Source organism: Macrobrachium nipponense, chromosome 12, assembly GCF_015104395.2.
Source record: "Macrobrachium nipponense isolate FS-2020 chromosome 12, ASM1510439v2, whole genome shotgun sequence".
Classification (NCBI taxonomy): domain Eukaryota; kingdom Metazoa; phylum Arthropoda; class Malacostraca; order Decapoda; family Palaemonidae; genus Macrobrachium; species Macrobrachium nipponense.
Window position 1 is genome coordinate 94320043 of NC_087205.1, and position 19792 is coordinate 94339834.

Below are 19792 nucleotides of genomic sequence, written 5' to 3' on the forward strand. Positions count from 1 at the left end.
TCTTTGAAGGACATGCAGAGTATGATTCAAAAGTAACCTCTTAACTTAGCGGACCTCTTAACTTTTCAGCTTCATTGTTTTGTTGGTTCTTCTCCTCTGCCTTTTTAAACGTAATTTATTTTTCTAATAAATCTTAGAAATTGAATGATGCTGAAGGTGAAATATAGTTTAGCTTAGACTAGACATTACATGGAATTACTGTTACTTTTGGGATATCTTGAATGTTATAGTTTGGTAAAGTATGCATTCCTTACTACCCATCAGATTTCATTAGTCAACAGGGGACCCAACCCCAAAAGCTTCTGTATTACCAATATCACTAGGGGTGCTGCCTTTGGGGCTTTTCTGGTCAAGTGAGGCTTCTTCCCTTTCTTCTTGTGTTGGTTTTGGGGGAAGCCATCCAGGATTAAACACAAGTAAACTGATGGTGTTGGATTAAACAATTAGGATTTTGGTCTAAATGTACTGTATTTGTGAAACATTAAACTTTGGTGTTCCAAATGCTGAACCCCAGTTGCTCATTGTAGTAGGACAAAATTTGTTCATTTTTTCATGTGACTTTGTAATGTATAATCATCTTGGGATATTTTCCTTCGGCTTTTTTCTTACTAATGATTATTTTTTCCATCTTTCAGGTAATTATCTACCTATTTGGAAAGAGAGCTTTTCATGCCTTAACACATTTTACAACAAAGGTCAATATTCCAATTTCTTTAATGAGTGTTCAATTCTTAATGGATTAACACTCTTCCATAAACGACACAGGAAAGAGAAGTTCTATAATCTTTTGTTAAAGGTAAGATATTGAAAGAAATTTACACCCAGGGAAAATACCTGTAATGCCATACATAATATATCTGTGCTGCTTGTGATATGCTATTGTAATATGTACAGTGTTTTCTAGATTATAAAATGTAGAACTCGCCTTTATAATCTGATTTTGTAAAGAATAAAAATTATTTGTTCATATACGAAACAAACCTTTGTTTCGTATATGATTTATATAGGATTTACTAGCTCCAAGCTGGAAACCGGTAGAATTAAAATTAAACTTGTGCTATCCAGGGACTATTGGCAACTACCAGGTCACGGGGCATGTATTACCCACAATGCCCTTGGCGTCCTGTGACCTACCAGTTATCTTTCTACCGCCTTTAAGATAGGACGTGTTCTCTGCCTATCTGTTTAAAGCCAGTTTTAGTTTGCCCGTTTTTATCCATTTCTTTTTCATTTTCCTTATTAATTTTCTTTCTCTGAGTGTGCTCAGTGTGGGTGTTATCTGTAAGAGTAAGTGGTGAGATGGAGTTTTTCGCGTCACCGTCGGGATCTTCTTCCGTTTCGAAGGCAAGACAAAGGAAATGCCCTGGAATCAGTGGCTTTCCGTGTTCAAGATTCCTAGCTTTGGTGTCGACGGATCCTCATCCAACATGTAGTAGGTGCAGAGAAAATGTATGTACAATTACTAATCCTTGTTCTTTTTGTCGTGGTTGGTCGGTGGAACAGTGGAGGAAGTTTTATGAGAAAGGCCAGTACAAAAGAAAGGAGTCGACGCCATCTTTAGATGACCAAGCGTTGCCGGCTTCTTTTGTATCGGCGATACACCAGACTGCTCCATATGTTTCGCCACCTGCTTTTGATTTGTCCTATACCCCTTCGGTTTCTCCTAGCGGTTCGTTATCGGAAACGCCAGGAGGGGTTTTGGGTAATTTTATGAATAATATTCATGCTCCGCTGTTCCCAGCAGGGAGGGGGGGAGCATCGCCATATTTGTTCCAGGTGCCGACTCACGATGCGAGCAGGATGGATGGTACGTGGGCAGCGCTAGGCCTACCAGGCGTACCAACCTTGGAAGGTTTGCTGTCGCATTATATGGCGTCACGTTTCCAGCAGAGTCCGGCAGCGCTGAATATTCCTCATCCTCCTGGGTTGTCTTTTATGGGAAATAATGCTGTGGCTACACCAACTACTTCAATGTTGGCGACGATGCAGACCGTGGGAGGTAGTTTTGCTACAAATGCAGGGATACCAGCAGCAGCCACACAGTCTCTCCCTACGAGATTGGTGATGTCACAACCAACATCACACACCAACATGGCGGACGCGATGACATCACAGCCTACTACTTCTCAGTCTTCTTTGCTGCCTCCGGACCCAAATACTCTTTCTGACTCGGTAGTAAACTCTGTAAGGAAGACATTACAAGATCTAGAGAAGAAATTTATTAAGAAAGACAAAAAGAAAAGGCTTGATTCGTCTTCTTCTTCGTCTTCTTCCTCTAGCTCGGCGTCATCGCAAAGTTCAATGACGTCACGGCGTGTACCAGTCAAGCGTTGGAGGATACGGGATTTTGTGACTGATCCTCGGGCCAAGAGGAGAAGAGTGAATTCTTCTTCATCTTCGAGCCAGGACTGTCACATCCCAGTTAGCAAGAAAGGCAAGAAGTCAGTGGCTGGTAAGCTCAAAGCTAGCGGACGAAGCCGTTTACAAGAGTACGAAAGAGCGAGTGAGCCAACGGTCGCTGGGCTGGCGGCCGATGCGGAGTTGCCAGTAGACACGACAAAGAGTCAAAGGAAGACTACAATGTCTTTGGCGAAATTGGTGTTGGGGGCAAAAAGTGCAGCAAAGGATAGAGCACAGATACCGGTTTTGCCTGCAAGACCATTTAAAATATGGAGAAAAGATGAAAAGGCTCCTATTAAAAGAACGGAGAATAGGGAGTTGGCAACCTCGCGTGATACGTTGGTGGAAGAAGTTGTCCGCCTAGATGAAGAATAAAGGCCGAATTCTCCGACGGTTGTTGGAGACGATATCAATCGTCGTGGAGAAGTGAACTTGGTTTCGAGAGAGCCTTCATCTTGGAGGTATAGGCGAGATTCTCGCTCTCGATCCGCGAGCAGAGAAGGAGCGAGGCGGTCTCACTCTCCTGCTGACTGTTCGGGATCGAGCCGTCGGGGTAGACAGCCACGAAGTACCCGGACGTTTGTCAGGGGATAGGAGTGAGATAGCGTCTTCCGTGCCTGAGCACCACGCTAGAACAGGAGAAAGGAGAAAACCAAGAGTTTCTGGCTTGTATGCGGAGGTGATTGATTTGATTCGTCAATTCAATAACCTTTCGGGGAGAACGGAAATGCCTGGGATTGACATGGCGTTTGGGTTGAAAAAGGATACCAAGGTGTCGTATGAATTGCCTTGTTCAAGTCATGTGGAGTCAGTTTTACAGCATGTAAACGCACGGATTGCGGGAAGGGATAATTCTTGAAGATCAAATAGATCGTTTAAGTTTATCCCTCCTCCCATGATGAAACAGGAAATATTATACGACATCGATTGTTCCTTTGCTATCTAGACAAATGAAGGGAGCCGGCCAGCTAATGCCGCTTTTTAACGACAGGACTTTGACATTCATAACACATAATAAGGTGACTTGGGACATCTCCAAACCGCATATGATTTTTGCCTCTGACCTTCGGTTTTGTGACGCCAGGGCAATTTATTCCGAAAATAACCATTTTTCAAATTCTATCTCCTCCCTTGATATTTAATATTAAAACCTGGGATTACTACCATATATAGACCTGATGTAGACCTCCAATCAAATGGAGAGTTATTTTTCTAAAAGTAATTTTTTTGCTAGATATGAATTTTTCAATATGGTAAAAAAATAAACCCTATAAATCATGAGAAAAAAATTTATAAAAAAAAGACGAAACAAAAATTGGAAAAAAGGGCTCTATTTGATTGTTCTATAATGTCTTTCTGAGTTATATACCAAATTCCAATGTTATAGCTTTAAAACTAAGTGAGAAGATAGATTTTGAAGGTCAGTAAGTATAGTTTTGAGATACGGGCGTTCAAAGTTTTCCTTCGTATTTCTATGAAGACAATGTTAATAGATAATGATTATTATGAATGTATATTTCTTTTTTGTGTATTAATAAACCAAAACTATTTTATTTATCATAATTTAATCATAAATGATGATCCCTTTGCTCATATATCGTAGCCTGGGGCACTGCTTGAGGCAAGATGGGCACTCCTTCCTACGTAACCCCCTCTCTCCCCTTCACTAACTCGGCTTATTACAGCGAATTTTCTTTGTATGTTAGCGAGATGTTTTCCTTGTATTTTCCTCTTTGGCATGATGACATTCTTGCTGAAACAAAGATAAACAAACGTAAATGCAAGAGAATGTCAGAGGTGAAACTCGAAGGTGTACTCTCTTTTTACATGATTATTATGAATTTCATATTCCATTTTGGGTATTAAAAAACCAAAACTATGCTATTTATCATAAATGAAGATCTCTTTGCTCAAAGATCGTAGCCTTGGGCACAGTGTGACATGTGCTGTCAGGCAAGAAGGGGGCGTTACTAGGCAACCCTCCCCTCTCTCTTCACTAACTACGCGTATATTATGGCATTCTGTAATAATACTTGAGCGATTTTTCTTCGTCTGTATGTTAGCGAGATGTTTGTTCCGACACGGCATACAAACCTTCGGTCCTTTTACAATAGGAAGGTTACTAGCGGCAGCTGGATAGGTCGTAAGCTTTCGAACAAGGGGTTCGGTAGTTAACTGCTTTTCCGACAGGGGAGGTAAACAAATCACTTTTGCTTTCGGCCTCACAGCGAGTGGACGTGTGTGTTCTACGCTCTCTGCCCGCTTTTCGTCGTTTGCTTTCCTGGTTGTATGGTTGTGTTTTCTCTTTGTGTGAATCATTGTAAGTACAATCATTCCTTTATTTTTCATCATTAATTGTGAATTGATTGATTATGGAACTCTCCACGCCACCCGCTACTCTCCGGAGATTGATTGCCGTGGGTAACTGAAGGGCGTAAATGTGGAAAATTCCGCTCATTCCCCAGAGATCGATCCACCATATTTTGTGTGCTCCCCCCGGTGTCGGGGGCGTGAGTGTACCCGCGCCGGAGCCTCCCTGTGGAAGTATGTATGTCTTGGTCGGAGGCGCCAGTGGGGCTTGTACGAGGGTAGGAAGAAGCGAAGGCCTACAAAGGAGTCGTCGGGAAAGCTCCCCCTGCGACTCCTTTGGTTTTGGACACTTCGTCTTCTTTCCTGCCTCCTGCTCAGCTCCCACGTTGTTTTTGGCGCCTTCCCCTGCGGGGGGGTTTCTAGGTCCTTCTTCTCACCCGATCTGTCGAGTGTGGAGGAGGGCGCGAGATACCCCGACGTGAGTTGTACTCTGGGTCCTCTATCCGTTCGTCTACATCACACGTACGGGTAGAGGATCCTGCTAATCACCCGACCTTTGCTTCCTCAGGTGCTGTTGCTGCGAAGGACGACCTTGGACAGGTGTGGGCATCTTTTGGGTTTGCAGGGCGTGCCGAGTGTCCAGGGGCTGCTCTACATCTTGCTGGCTCTGTTGCGGTCACGCATGCTACGGTGACCACCACTACCACGACCCTGTCGACCCCTGGCTATGCCTTCACCCCCTCATCTGGTGCTATTCCCCGCCACCCGCGGTGTCTGATAACAACCAACTCCATCGGTGCAGGGGGAGTTGTGATGCCGCCGCCTGGGTTTGCCGTGCTGCCTCGACCGGACTTCGTGTGCCCGAAGAGCTCGCCCCTGGACCTCCCGCCAGTACTAGGATGTCGGTGCCGATGGTCCGTCTACTATCGCTGCTGTTCCTGTATCTGTTCCTGCCGTCTCCACTGCTGTTCCTGTGATGCCTGCACCTGCTGATGTCGTTCCTGTTCGTGGCGCCGCTGCTCACCGATGCCGATCTGTTCGGACAGGTGCGTCCAGGCCCTGTTGCTTCGGCAACAGCAGCCCCGGCTCCGCCCTGGATGACGGATTTGACATCGGTCCTGAGGAAGCTGACGAAGAAGAAGAGGAAGAGGAGGAAGGTGTCGTCGTCGTCGTCTTCATCGTCTTCTTCGTCGTCGTCTGCCGCCTCTCCCCCTTCATCTTCTAAGGCTTCACAGCCTAAGAAGAAGAAGGTCGCCTCCTCCCCCCTAAGAGTCTCCTTCGGGAACTTCTAAGGGCCCGTCTCGCTCCGGTGAGACGGGGGGTTTTCATACATTCAACTTACCTGTCAGATATATACATAGCTATAGACTCCGTCGTTCCCGACAGAATTTCAAATTTCGCGGCACTCGCTACAGGTAGGTCAGGTGATCTACCGCCCTGCTCTGGGTGGCAGGACTAGGAACTATTCCCGTTCTAATCAGATTCTCTCTGTCGACGGCGGTATCAACATTGTTGTTACTTCCTCCTGACTAGATCGTTTTTTCGCAAGCTTTTGATCATCTCTCGCTGATATTTGGTGACGTACTTGGATCGTTGTTTTTGGCATTCGCTATCGGTGGGACTGTTTTTTGGACTTGGTTTTGGAATTCGTGAATATGTCTGACTCTAGTGTTAGTTTCAGAGTGTGTGTGAATGAGGGCTGTAAGGTGAGGATTCCGAAAGCTTCGGTAGATCCTCACACTACTTGTAGTGGGTGTAGAATGGCTGAATGCTCGATTGAGAATACGTGTGACGAGTGTGAGAAATTGAGTGCACAAGAGTGGAAGAATCTAACTTCTTACTTGAAGAAGTTAGAGAGAGATAGAGTGAGGAAGGCGGCTTATAAAACCCGCAGAATGTCTGCTTCTCATGATTTACTATCTAGTTCTGTAGCTTCTTCCGCTGATAATCATGCCAATTCTGTTTCAGCCCGTTCACAAATTGCTAATCCCTCTAGTTCTGCTTCGGAAATAGCAGAACTTAGAGCTTCCCTTCAGAAAATGCAAGAAAAAGTCGCAGCATTGGAAGGTAAGGAAAGTGAATGTGGTTTCGCTAGTGATGTTAGTGTCCCCAGTGTAGTGGAGGGGGCGTCTGGTCGTCTCTGCGACGCTCCCAGGCCTAGACCTCTTCCAAGCTCCCTGGCCCGGAGGAGAAGGAATGTCGAAAGCCGTACGGGGGTTGTGGAGAATCCCCAACGATCAGGCGTCCCTTCGCAGAATCGAGCATATCAAATAATGCCAAGGACCGCTATAGGAAAAAGCGTCCTTCGAGAGTGCTTTTCTTCGTCTATTGTTCGCCTTCTCCGAGAAGAGGATGGAAGGAGTCGAAACTTTTCAACGTCCGCTGAAGAGGAGTATGAAAGAGCATGAACTCAATTCGAGTCCCGAGCGGCTTCTCTGAAGAAGGAGCGCCTTCGGTAATAAAGAAGGCGAGAATACATTCAGACTCTGGGTCTGGAAGGGATCCTAGAGCGCCTTCCAGATCTCCCTCTGATTCGAAAGACTCCTCAACCAGAGAGTTATTTAATGAATATGCAAGAGCAATTAGCCTCCCGTTAGTAGGAACTCTTTATAAGGAGACCTTACTCGTAAGAAGGATGATAGGCTTCCTATTAAAAGATCTAAATACCTCCGATCTCCTGTCGGTTCGCGACGCACCCTTCAGGGGAGTTGTCGCACAAGCGGGCCATCCTCTGGGGGGAGCAATGCGTTAGACAGGAGAGAAGTAAGAAAGGAAGTTACTCCTGTCAAGAGTAGGGCGCCAACCAGGAGCCAGCTCCGAGTAGGCGCAAAGAGCCAGTACAAACATTCAAGATCTTCAATCAAGCGCCAAGAGTTAGCTGAAGAGGAAGATCCTGTTAGGAGTAGAGCGCTTGTGAGACGGAAAGCGCCTACCGAATCAATACTCCTACTAAACATCAGGCGCATTCTAACGGATCAGGAGTATTTGGAACGACGTGCTCCTACCAGGCGCCAGGAGTCATCGGGCCTAGATACTCCTCCCAGGCCGCAGGAGGTATTAACGACTTACTACTCCTCCCCAGGCGCCAGGAGTATTCCCCGAGGCTTATACTCCTCCCAGGCGCCAGGAGTACTCTGGACTTAATACTCCTCCCAGGCGCCAGGAGTATTCCGAAGCTTATACTCCTCCCAGGCGCCAGGAGTATTCGAGGCTTATACTCCTCCCAGGCGCCAGGAGTACTCTGGGACTTAATACTCCTCCCAGGCGCCAGGAGTATTCCGAAGCTTATACTCCTCCCAGGCGCCAGGAGTATTCGGAACTTAATACTCCTCCCACGCGCCAGGAGTATTCTGAACAAGATGCGCCTACTAGAAGCCAGGAGTATTCGAGGCGCTCTGCGCCTGCCAAGCGCCAGGAGTATTCCAAACACGTTTACTCTCCCAGGCGAGATACTCCTGCTGTACACCAGGCGCATTCCTCGTATGAAGAGCCTGACACTCGTAAGAGAGTAAGAGAAGAGTCAGAAGAAAGAAGGGAGCCTTCTCCTTCCGAGCCTATCAACCCAGAAGATGCCTCGGAGGACGAAATGAAGAAGGATCTTCTAATTATAAAGTTCTTTCGTCCCTTCTATTGGAAGAATATGGAGACTCTTTGACGCCAGCTGCTCCCCCTTCTCCACGCTCTCTGTTTTCGAGCACGAAAACACACAAGTCTTCCTCCTTCCTTAAAATGAAGCCTGCTATTTCTATGAGGAGGGCTCTTCAATCTCTTGACTCCTGGTTCAAGAAGAAGAAGGAGTTAGGAAGGACGGTCTTTTGTATGCCTCCCCATAAAACTTACAGGGAGGAGAGGCATTTGGTACGAAACGGGAGAGAATATGGGATTGTCTCTGTCGTTTCAGCTGAATCAGACTTCTCGAGTTTGGTGGATTCGTCGAGAAGGCACGCTTTGAATTCAGCGAAGGTAACATGGGGCCTTTCGGAAACGGACCACCTCATCAAGGGACTTTTTCACACTTTAGAAGTTTTTAACTTCTTAGATTGGTCCCTTGGGGTTCTGGCCAAGAAATCGCAGGAAAAGGAACAACTCGACCCAGAAACCCTAAATAGCATCCTCGCCTGCATTGATAAGGCTGTTCAGGATGGATCGGCTGAGGTATGCTCCCTCTTTGGTGCAGGAGTTTTAAAGAAGAGGGCGGTTCACAGTGCTTTCCTCACGAAGGCCGTCTCTCCTTCGCAGAGAGCCGCCTTATTGTTTGCGCCTCTCTCTGAACACCTTTTTCCCTCGCAGTTGGTGAAGGATATCGCGCATTCTCTGACTGAAAAGGCCACCCAGGATCTCCTTAGACAATCCTCAAGGAAGAGTAGGCCTGTGGCAAGTGAGGAAAAGAAAGTGGCTCGCCCAGCTCAGCAACAGCCCTTTCGAGGAGGTCTTCCAACTAGATCGATCGCCAGAAGGAAGTCAACCGAAAAGCCAGGGGCAGGTCTTCCTTCCGTCCCTTTAATTTTAAAGGGAAGTGAGAATTCTGTCCTCCAGACACCCGTAGGAGCCAGGTTACATTCGTTTGTGAAAAGCCTGGGCAAGACATAGGAGCGAATCCTTGGACGATGTCGATTATCAAGAAGGGATATCGCATCCCATTCAAGGACATTCCTCCCTTGACAACATCACCGAGGGAATTGTCCGCCAGATACAGGGACCCTGTTCTGATGGATACTCTTCGTCAGATGGTGGAACAGATGTGGGACAAAAGAGCAATAGAGCTAGTGCTGGATTGCAACTCCCCGGGGTTTTACAATCGCTTGTTTCTTGTAGCAAAAGCCTCGGGGGGATGGAGACCGGTACTGGACGTAAGTGCGCTGAAACAAATTCGTCGCAAACAACAGAAGTTCAGCATGGAAACGTCTGCTTCAGTCCTTGCAGCACTGCGGCCAAGGGGATTGGATGGCGTCCCTGCCCTAGACCTTCAGGATGCATACTTCCACATCCCGATCCACCCCATTCGTCGAGGAAGTACCTTCGATTTATGTTCGAAGGGAAGATCTATCAGTTCAGGGGCCCTGTGTTTCGGCCTGTCCACGGCTCCTCAAGTCTTCACAGACGTTGATGGAAAATGTAGCAAGACACTTACATTTGAAAGGGATATATAAACGTGCTGCCCTGTACCTGGACGACTGGCTCATCAGAGCCAGGTTCAAAAGCAAAAGTCTTTTTGGAGGACCTGTCAACAACAAAACTGGAATTGACAAAATCATTGGTATTGATCGTGAACCTCGAGAAGTCTCAGATGATCCCCAGCCAGAACGTGGTTTATCTTGGGGATTCAGATGGATTCTCGGGGTTTTCGAGTTTTTCCATCTCAAGAGAGAATAAAGAAAGGCTGTGCCACAGTATCGAACTTTTTATGGAAAGAGCGCACTTCAGCGAGGGAATGGCTGAGCCTTCTGGGAACCCTTTCCTCGCTCGAACAGTTCTTTCTCCTAGGAAGATTACATCTTCGAACCGCTTCAGTTCTTCCTAAGAAGAAGTTGGAGTTGGAAGACAGGTCAGCTCTCGGACACGTTTCCAATCTCGGAAGAAATAAAACATCATTTGAAGTGGTGGTTGATTCCATTAAAGGAAAACAAAGGAGTGTCCCTGCAAGTACGGAACCCAAGCCTGACATTGTTTTCAGACGCCTCGGAGTCGGGCTGGGCGGGGGGCAACATTGGGGATCCAAAGAAGTGTCAGGCACCTGGTCAGCAGAACAGTGTCATGGCACATAAATTGCAAAGAGCTCTTAGCAATTCACCTGGCGCTAAAGAGACTTTTGAACACATAGTCAGAGGCAAAGTCGTACAGATAAATTCAGACAATACGACAGCCCTGGCTTATATCAAGAAACAAGGAGGGACGCACTCTTTTGCTCTGTACGAGCTGGCAAGAGATCTACTGATTTGGGCGAACCAAAGGAAGGTAGTTCTTCTAACAGGTTTGTCCAAGGGGAGAGGAATGTGAGAGCGGACAGATTGAGCAGGAGGTTCCAGGTCCTTCCCACAGAATGGACACTCCACTCAGAAGTCTGTCAGAGCCTTTGGCTCCTTTGGGGGAAGCCTCAAATAGATCTTTTCGCCACATTCCTCTCCAAGAGGATAGAAACATTTTGTGCCCTGGTGGAAGATCCCCGGGCTTATGCAACAGACGCCTTTCTCCTGGACTGGTCAGGGATAGACGTTTACGCTTTTCCCCCGTTCAAGATACTGGGGGAAGTAGTCAGAAAATTCGTGGCATCCGAAGGAACCAAGATGACTCTGATTGCCTCCGTATTGGCCAGCTCAATTTGGTTCACAGAGTGATGGAATGGACGGTGGACTTCCCCAGATCTCTTCCAAACAGAATAGATCTGCTCAAACAACCCCACTTCGAGAGGTACCATCAAAATCTACCCGCTCTTGCTCTGACTGCCTTTCGACTATCGAAAGACTTGTCAGAGCGAGAGGGTTTTCTCGCCAGGCAGCAAGCGCAATTGCTAGAGCCCGCAGATCATCTACTAGGCGAGTGTACCAATCGAAGTGGGAAGTTTTCAGAAACTGGTGCAGGTCGAAGAAGCTGTCCTCTTCCAGTACCTCTGTGACCGAAATTGCGGATTTCCTTCTGTTTCTTAGACAAAAGTCGCATCTCTCGGTACCGACCATTAAGGGGTACAGGAGTATGCTTTCAGCAGTCTTTAGAAACAGGGGATTAGATCTAACGAATGATAAGGATTTGCACGACCTCATTCGTTCCTTCGAAACATCAAAATCACTTGAACCTAAGGTTCCAAGCTGGAACTTAGATGTGGTTCTTAAATTTTTATCATCAGAGGAATTCGAACCACTTCACACTGCTTCATTTCGTAACATCACTAGAAAGTGTTTGTTTCTGATGGCTCTGGCAACGGCAAAAAGAGTCAGTGAGTTGCACGCCCTTGAATCAAGAGTTGGCTTCAAAGGAGACTCTGCAATTTGTGCATTTCAGTCCCTTTTTCTTGCCAAAAATGAAAACCCTTCGAATCCCTGGCCCAGGAGCTTCGAAGTGAAAGGACTTTCTAGTTTGGTGGGCAGAGAGGCAGAAAGATCCCTTTGCCCAGTTAGAGCTCTAAAATTTATCTGGACAGGAAGAAGCAGCTGGGGGGTTCGCAAAAGGTCTTTGGTGCTCAGTGAAAGACCCCAAGAGAGAAATGTCCAAGAACGCCTTAGCCTTCTTTGTTAGAATTGTTATTACAGAAGCTCATAAGAAATTGTCCAGATGATTCTTTTAATCTTTTAAGAGTGAGAGCCACGAAGTTAGGGCAATAGCACCTCTGTGGCGTTCCAAAGAAATATGTCACTCAAGAAAACATTTTGGACGCAACTTATTGGAGATGCAACTCCGTGTTTGCATCCCATTATTGTTTAAAAGACGTGCGAGTTACGTATGATAAAGTGTTTTTCTTTAGGTCCGGTTTGTGTCAGCACAGACGGTTCTGGGTAAAGGAGAAAGCACCAATCCTTAATTGTGTACGTAACCCTCTTGTCGGATGTGTTCTCTTGTGTTTTCGGTGTATGGGAGTGTCAGTTGTCGCACAAGCGGCCTTCACTTCGCTTCATTTGAAAATCGAGTGACATCTGAATATTAGAGGGGTACAAAAATTGTTTATTTTTGTATGTATGAGTTCGAGTTTGTGGGTTGTGCTAAGAGTTTGGGGATAACTCTAGGCAATCTTAGAACCTAACACGGGTTAGGATCGGGTGATCGGGATTGGTTGTGTACTCCTTAAATAAGTGCGTGTTGTCATATAAGCGGATGTGCTCCCATTGACAAAACGCCAGTTAGGTTCTGTCGAGTAAGTGGAAGAGACCCCATCGACAGATAGATCCACAAGAACTCTTGGCCACAGATCACTATCTCGCTAAGGCTCTTGAGATGAAGCAGACTCCTGGGCGTAGCCACGAAGTCTTCCATCTAAGAAGGTAGGAACTAAGGTTTATTTATACCTACAACATATGTTGTTTACCTGTCTAGTCGGTTAGTTAGCTGTCTCGTTGCCCTCCACCAAAGGGTGTCAATCAGCTATGTATATATCTGACAGGTAAGTTGAATGTATGAAAATGACATTGTTATGATACAATAAAGTTTCATACATACTTACCTGGCAGATATATACAATTGAAGACCCACCCAGCCTCCCGCAGGAGACAGGTGGAAGAGAGAATCTGATTAGAAAACGGGAATAGTTCCTAGTCCTGCCACCCAGAGCAGGGCGGTAGATCACCTGACCTACCTGTAGCGAGTGCCGCGAAATTTGAAATTCTGTCGGGAACGACGGAGTCTATAGCTATGTATATATCTGCCAGGTAAGTATGTATGAAACTTTATGTATCATAACAATGTCATTTTTCCGCTGGTCATCCTGCTCCTTCGGGAGCAGGGCCCGTCTCTTCTTCCGCAAGGAAGAAGACTACGGGGACCAGAGGAGTGTCGGCTAACACCGGCACTTCCTCGCCTGCTGTTAGTGGTTGTGCCACGGCAGCAGGATCCGTCTCGGCCTCTCATTCGCGAGAGGTACCAAGTGTACTGGTCAGCCCACCAGCGACCGTGCAGATAGGAACCAGACCTCTGAGCCAGCTCAGCGTCAGGTTCACGGCACGGAGCGGAAGACTGGTGACAGCCGCTCACGCGACTCTCACCAGACCAGCTCTCGCTCTCGCGGCGACCAGCTGGCTACCCGGGCTGACGGTTACGGTCCACGACCGCCATGGGCTGAGGCTGGGAAGAGGTCCCCTCCCCCGTTCGCCGGTACCAGCCACGGCTGGTACCAGCGACGTGACGTGCCGTGAGGATACGCACCGGTCTCACCGTGACAGTAGAGCTCGCAGGTCGCCTGACCGTCGCTCTCACAGAGAGCGATCGGGTACGGCGACCAGCACCAGCTCTTCTGACTCACGAGACCGGGGCCGCTGTGCTCAGTCCAGCCGTTCTCCACAGCGAGACGGCTCGACCAGGCCTGCAGCTCGATCGCCACCGCGGTGTGGCAATCGCCTGCAGCCCTCCAAGCCTGCTGGTTCTGCCAGCGAGCGAGGGGGGAGCGTCAGGTCTGCCTCTACCCGTACCTTCAACCTCCTCGGTTACACCGGGAGGAGCGAGGTATTGAGGAGGTGATCGTGAGGGGTGCGCCCCTCATGATCCCACCACGACGCCTTACATGCCAGGCACGGTTCTCGGACCGGCCAGGACGTATGCGCAAGTGGCTGGAGGAGACCGATAGGGGTCTGTCGCTGTTCCCGCCCCCCCTCGAGGGGGGAGGGTCTCGGGAGCTGCTCCTGTTTCGAGGGACTGGATGGTACCCCTACTCCTCAGGATGCAGTCACGCCTGAGATCCAGAGGAACTTTGCTGAGGTAATTACGCTGATCCGTCAGCACAACGACCTCGGGGAAGAGGATTGCCGCTCCCACCTTCCGAGCCTACGTCCCGGCTCGAGTCGTTCTGGGGGCCCGAAGAGGGAACCCAGACCGACGGTGGGATTGCCGCGATCGCGGCACGTTGCCGACGTCAGTGCTTGGACCAGGTAGAGTCTCTTGTCTCCGGACATGACGGCTCTCTCAAGTCTAGCAGGTCGAGCAAGCTGCTTCCGCCCCTCCCTACTGCGACCAGCCGGCGTTTACACGCCGTCTGAAGACCCGATGCCACCCAAACAGGTGAACCCGAGTTAGCCAGGCTAACGCCGGGTGCTCTCTCGCAGCAGCTCCTGTCAGAGAACCTATGGTTCTCGCAGCAAGAGGCACTCGGACTGGAATCCACTGCCATGGCAGCTTTCCAGGCCGTCTCCTGGATAGACCTGTGGTCCCTCACGGTGTCTAAGGTCGCAGCCAACTCCGGGGGAATTTCTCACGAGAAGACTCGGCCTTCAGGAGGCTTTGCCAGTCTGGGGGAAGAGCCATCTCTTCCTAGCCCACCAGACGGTAAACCTGTGGGCCAACCTGGTTCTCCGACGTAGGGACGCTGTCCTTACTCGAGTATCCAGGGCGGCTGGGCGTGAAGCGGCATTGGGACTTCGCAATGGACCGTTACGGAGTTCCCCGTCTCTCTTCCCAGGAGAGATGGTGGACGCTGCGGTGGACAGACGGCGCACTGATGACAGTGACCGTCTGGTACATCAGGCAGTTTCGAAGGCTTCTAGGCAGCCTCGAACTGCGGCCAAGCCAAAGAGCTCGGCTAGCGCTTCCACTGTGGCTAAGACGGTAGTTGCGTCGAAGCCTCGTGGAAAGACTCTGTCTTCTTCGTCTTCTGCAAAGGGGGGCCGTAACCAGCCCTCCTCCCAGCCCTCCTTCTCCCGAGGAGGCTCTGGGAAGAAGTCGAAGAAAGGGGGGAAACGCTAGGGACGGCGTTCCCCCTCACCTGCTGCCGGAAGTAAGGGGGTGCCTGGCCAGCCATTGGGCAACTTGGCAGCGCTACGGCGCCGAGACCTGGATAGTAGATGTCCTTCGGGAGGGATATCTATTACCCTTCGAACCTCGGCCACCCCTCACCTCCAACCCGGTCCAACAGCAGTCGTACGTTCCAGGATCTTCGAAGGACGTAGCATTGAGACAGGAGATCAAGACCATGCTGAGCAAACGAGCTGTAGAGATCGTCACGGATCAGTCACCGGGCTTCTACAGTCGACTTTTCCTGGTGGAAAAGTCTACGGGGGGCTGGCGCCCGGTGATAGATCTCTCTCCCCTGAACCGGTTTGTTTGCCAGACCCGGTTCACGATGGAGACATCACGTTCCGTGCTCGACTCCATCAGGGAGAACAATTTCATGCTTTCAGTGGACTTGAAGGATGCGTATTTCCAAATACCCATTCATCAGTCCTCCAGAAAGTACCTCCGCTTCATCCTCGACGGGACGGTGTACCAATTCAGGGCACTTTGCTTCGGTCTCTCAACCGCCTCACAGATGTTCACGCGAGTGTTCACTCTGGTGTCTGCTTGGGCCCATTCGCACGGGATACGTCTGATGAGGTATCTCGACGATTGGTTAGTCCTGGCGAGCTCCCGCTCGCAGTTGCTACAGGACAGGGATCGGCTACTCAAGTTCTGTCGCGATCTGGGGATTGTTGTGAACTTCGAGAAGTCCGATCTCGAGCCCAAGCAGAGGATGAAGTACCTGGGTATGCTGATCGACACGGTAGCAGGGCGAGTCTTCCCCGCAGACTCGCGGATCAGCAGATTCAGGGAGGCAGCCGGCCAGTTCCTGTCTCGGCAGGAACAGGCAGCTCAGCGATGGCAAGTCGTGATCGGACACCATGCTCGTCACTCCGAGTAAGTTAGTCCCTACCGGCGTCTTCAACCTGCGGGTCTCTGCAGTGGAGACTAAAGGAGAGTTGGTCACAGGCAACGGATCCCCCAAGCTTTCCAGTGTCACTGACACCGGAGGTGAGGCAGGACCTAGCCTGGTGGCTGGACGACAGGAACCTCTTAAAGGGAGTGCCTCTACGCACTCCCCCCCCGGAGATGCAGCTGTTCTCAGACGCATCGACCGAGGGGTGGGGCGCACACCTGGAGGAGTTGCTGACTCAGGGTGTGGGACGAGCACGACAAAAACACCTTCACATCAATGTACTGGAACTCAAGGCAGCGTTTCTCGCGCTCCCAAGAGTTTCAGGACCGCTTGAATGGGACACGCAGTGGTGTTGATGTGCGACAACACCACGGTGGTAGGCTTACGTCAACAAACAGGGGGCCTGTGTCTCTCCCGTTGTACCAGTTGACTCGGCAGGTGCATGAGTGGGCCGAGGCTCACTCAATAGAGCTGTCTGCACGCTACATTCCAGGGAAGAGGAATGTAGTAGCAGACAAGCTCAGCCGTCGGGATCAGGTGATAGGGACCGAATGGTCTCTACACCAGGACGTGGCGGAAAGGCTCTTCGACCTGTGGGGGCGACCAGTCATGGATCTGTTTCGCCACCCGGCACAACAGAAAACTTCAGGTTTTCTTTTCAGCCGTGCCAGACCCATGGGCAGCTGCAGAGGACGCTCTTCAACACCCGTGGGACAACCTCTTCGCTTACGCCTTTCCCCCGTTCAGCCTGATTCGCAAGGTGATCAGTCGAGCACTGGTCACCCTGAATCTCAGGATGATCCTGGTGGCTCCCAAATGGCCCCAGGCCATTTGGTATCCGGACCTGCTGGCTCTCCTCGCAGGAGAACGAGAGAGATTCCCCCTTGGCACAACCTTCTCGTCCAGCCACACGTAGAGCGGTACCACCAAACAGTCCAGTCCCTTCGTCTTCACGGCTGGCTGTTATCTACCATCTCTTGCGAACGAGAGGCTTTTCTCGTAGCGTAGCAACAGAGATGGCTGGAACGTCCGTCAGTCCTCTGCAGCTGTGTACCAGGGAAAGTGGGCCGTCTTCTGTGGTTGGTGTCGTAGATGAGGGGTATATCTCCTCTTCAGAGCCACTCTTCAGCAGGTAGCGGATTTCCTCGTGTTTCTTCGCCGAGAGAAACTCCTCTCAGTCCCCACAGTCAAAGGATATAGAGCCGCCCTGGCACTAGTCCTGAAAACTGAGGGGATTGGACATCTCGAACTCGTTCGAGATCTCCTTGCTGTAGGAGCTTCGAGAGGTCTTGCCACCCAGGGAACTCAGGCCCCATGCGTGGGATGTGACTCTCGTCCTTAGGAGTTTGACTCGAAGACCCTTCGAGCCACTCCAGAATGAGTCGTCAGACAGGGATCTGACCCTCAAGACCCTCTTCGTGCTTGCCTGGCATCGGTGATGAGATAGGGGAACTTCATGGTCCCTTTCCTTCGATGTACGACACTCCAGGGGATGGGGATCTGTGACGCTCGATTTCGTCCCGAACTTCGTTGCGAAGACTCAGAAACCTTCGGTCCCTGACGACAGGTTCGAGTCTTTCACGATTCCCTCCCTAATGGACTTCACCGATAATGATGCGGATGAGATGCTGCTTTGTCCTGTGAGGGCGCTACGGCGCTATCTGAAGAGAACTCGCACCTCAGCCTGAGTGTCGACGCCTCTTCGTTAGCACCGGGGTAACCAAGAAAGAAGTATCCAAGAACACTCTTTCGTTCTGGCTACGTGAGGTCATCAGGAGGCGTATGAGGCTGATGGTAGTGACGACATCCGTACGTCCCGTCCGAGAGCTCACGAAGTCAGGAGTATTGGCCCCTCGTTGGCGTTGTTTCGTAAGACTTCTCCGTGGCGCAGGTCCTGAAGGCAGGTGTCTGGTCGAAACCAGAACTACCTTCACGTCCTTCTAACCTTCGGGATATTGCCCACAGGTCCTTGGATACCTTTTCCTTGGGACCCGTGGTGGCTGCTCAACAAGTTGTGTAGCTAACCCAGACCCTCGCAGGCTGAACAGCATCGAGTCCTGGTGTGACTGTGCGGATGGATGTGTGAATGAGTGAGTGACTGGCTTCTCTTCCCATCTTTTCCCCTCCTCATCTACCTGTGGGCAGAGGGTCACGGTCGTCACTATGCTGGATGAGGACGAGATGCAGGTGCGAGCTATTATGACAGAGCCCCATTCTATCCCTTTCACTAGGGAAAGAAGCGAATATCCACCACTTCCTCCTACAAGTGGGGGGGGAAGTGGATGCCAACAAGAGACAAACCCATGACTTTATATTTGCTCCTGTACAGGAACAAGTTCTTACATTGCTGGTACGAAGAGACACGCTTGCCTCTCTCTTGTACTCGTCCAGAGGTCTGACATTGATCCTGCGGTGCACACCCCGATCAATCGGACAGAGGCTTGGAATCCCTCCCTCGCTCTTACGACCAGGGAGGCATTCCAAGGTTGGGCGAACACCAGTCTGTTCACAAAAGACTCAGATTCCTCCCACCAAGAAGTGAGTCTTCCTATTGTAAAAGGACCGAAGGTTTGTATGCCGTGTCGGAACAAATGACAATTTGTCCAAAATTGCATTTTTCCTAACTATACAAACCTGAGGTCCTTTTACACATAGTCCCACCTCATGCCACCCCTCACTCTGCAGTTTTTTTGCTTGGGCCAAAAGCAAAAGTGATTTGTTTGCCTACCCCCGCGCGCGCCTGTCGGACAAGCAGTTAACTACCAAACCCCTTGTTCGAAAGCTTACGACCTATCCAGCTGCCGCTAGTAACCTTCCTATTGTAAAAGGACCTCAGGTTTGTATAGTTAGGAAAAATGCAATTTTGGACAAATTGTCATTTTCCTTGTCTTTTCCTCATTGGCATGATGAACTTCTTGCCGAAACATACATAAACATACGTAAAAGCAAGCGAATGTCACGAGGTGAAACTCGAACGTGTAGTCTACTTGAAGTCTGTGGTCCTACTGATTCATGGTTGAACCAGACCAGATACTCGCTTCTGCGAGCCACGGAATTTCTACAGATGCCATTTCTCACAATTTCTTTGCCAATAATTATCAGAATTTACGATATCAGAAGAAATATTGCATTTTCTTGTACGGATGAATGTTTTAGGCTTTTTGAGTGATGTTTACTAATTACCCTGTAACTACGAAAGTAAGAGGAATTTTGACGAAATATTTCGTATACGTATTCTCAAATGCCATATGAAGCTCCATGAATTTTTTTAAGACTTTGCATTTTTCACCCTATACCACCATATATAGGGGTTCCGGCCGGCCCCCTTAACCCAAATGTGGTAAGGTTAAGACCTGGATTAACCTTAGAGCAAGTAAAAATGGAATGTCCTTCGATGACTTGCCAAGAGGCTGCTACGTTAGAAGCAACAGCTTCTTCTGTCTTTCAGACCGCTTCTTGATTGGATCTTTGGTCAACAGCAGTGGCGAAGATTGCATCCTCAGAAATGATGAGAAAAGTAGTGGATGAATCAATGTTCATTAGATTACTACAATCAGTGCCAAAGCAATTGCATACTTAACGAATTTGAGTGCCAATGTTTGGGCAAATATCTTATTAATGAGGAGAGATGCAGCTTTGGCTAGGCTAAGCTGCTCTGTTGATTTGGATTCCCTGCTAGCAATGAGGAATGGGAATATCTTAGAGTCGCAATTGCTGTTGCCAGAAGCCATACTAGAAGAGGCTGTAGATAGGAGAAGG

General features: G+C 49.2%; 1 protein-coding gene across 1 annotated transcript in view; it reads left to right on the plus strand.

The window, feature by feature from the left end:
• The window catches only part of LOC135224881 (uncharacterized), a 115526-nt gene that overhangs the window by 44542 nt on the left and 51192 nt on the right, over nt 1-19792 (plus strand). The window contains exon 3 of the mRNA XM_064264204.1: nt 636-796. Coding sequence (XP_064120274.1) covers nt 636-796 — 161 coding nt within the window. The remainder of the gene's footprint in view (nt 1-635; nt 797-19792) is intronic.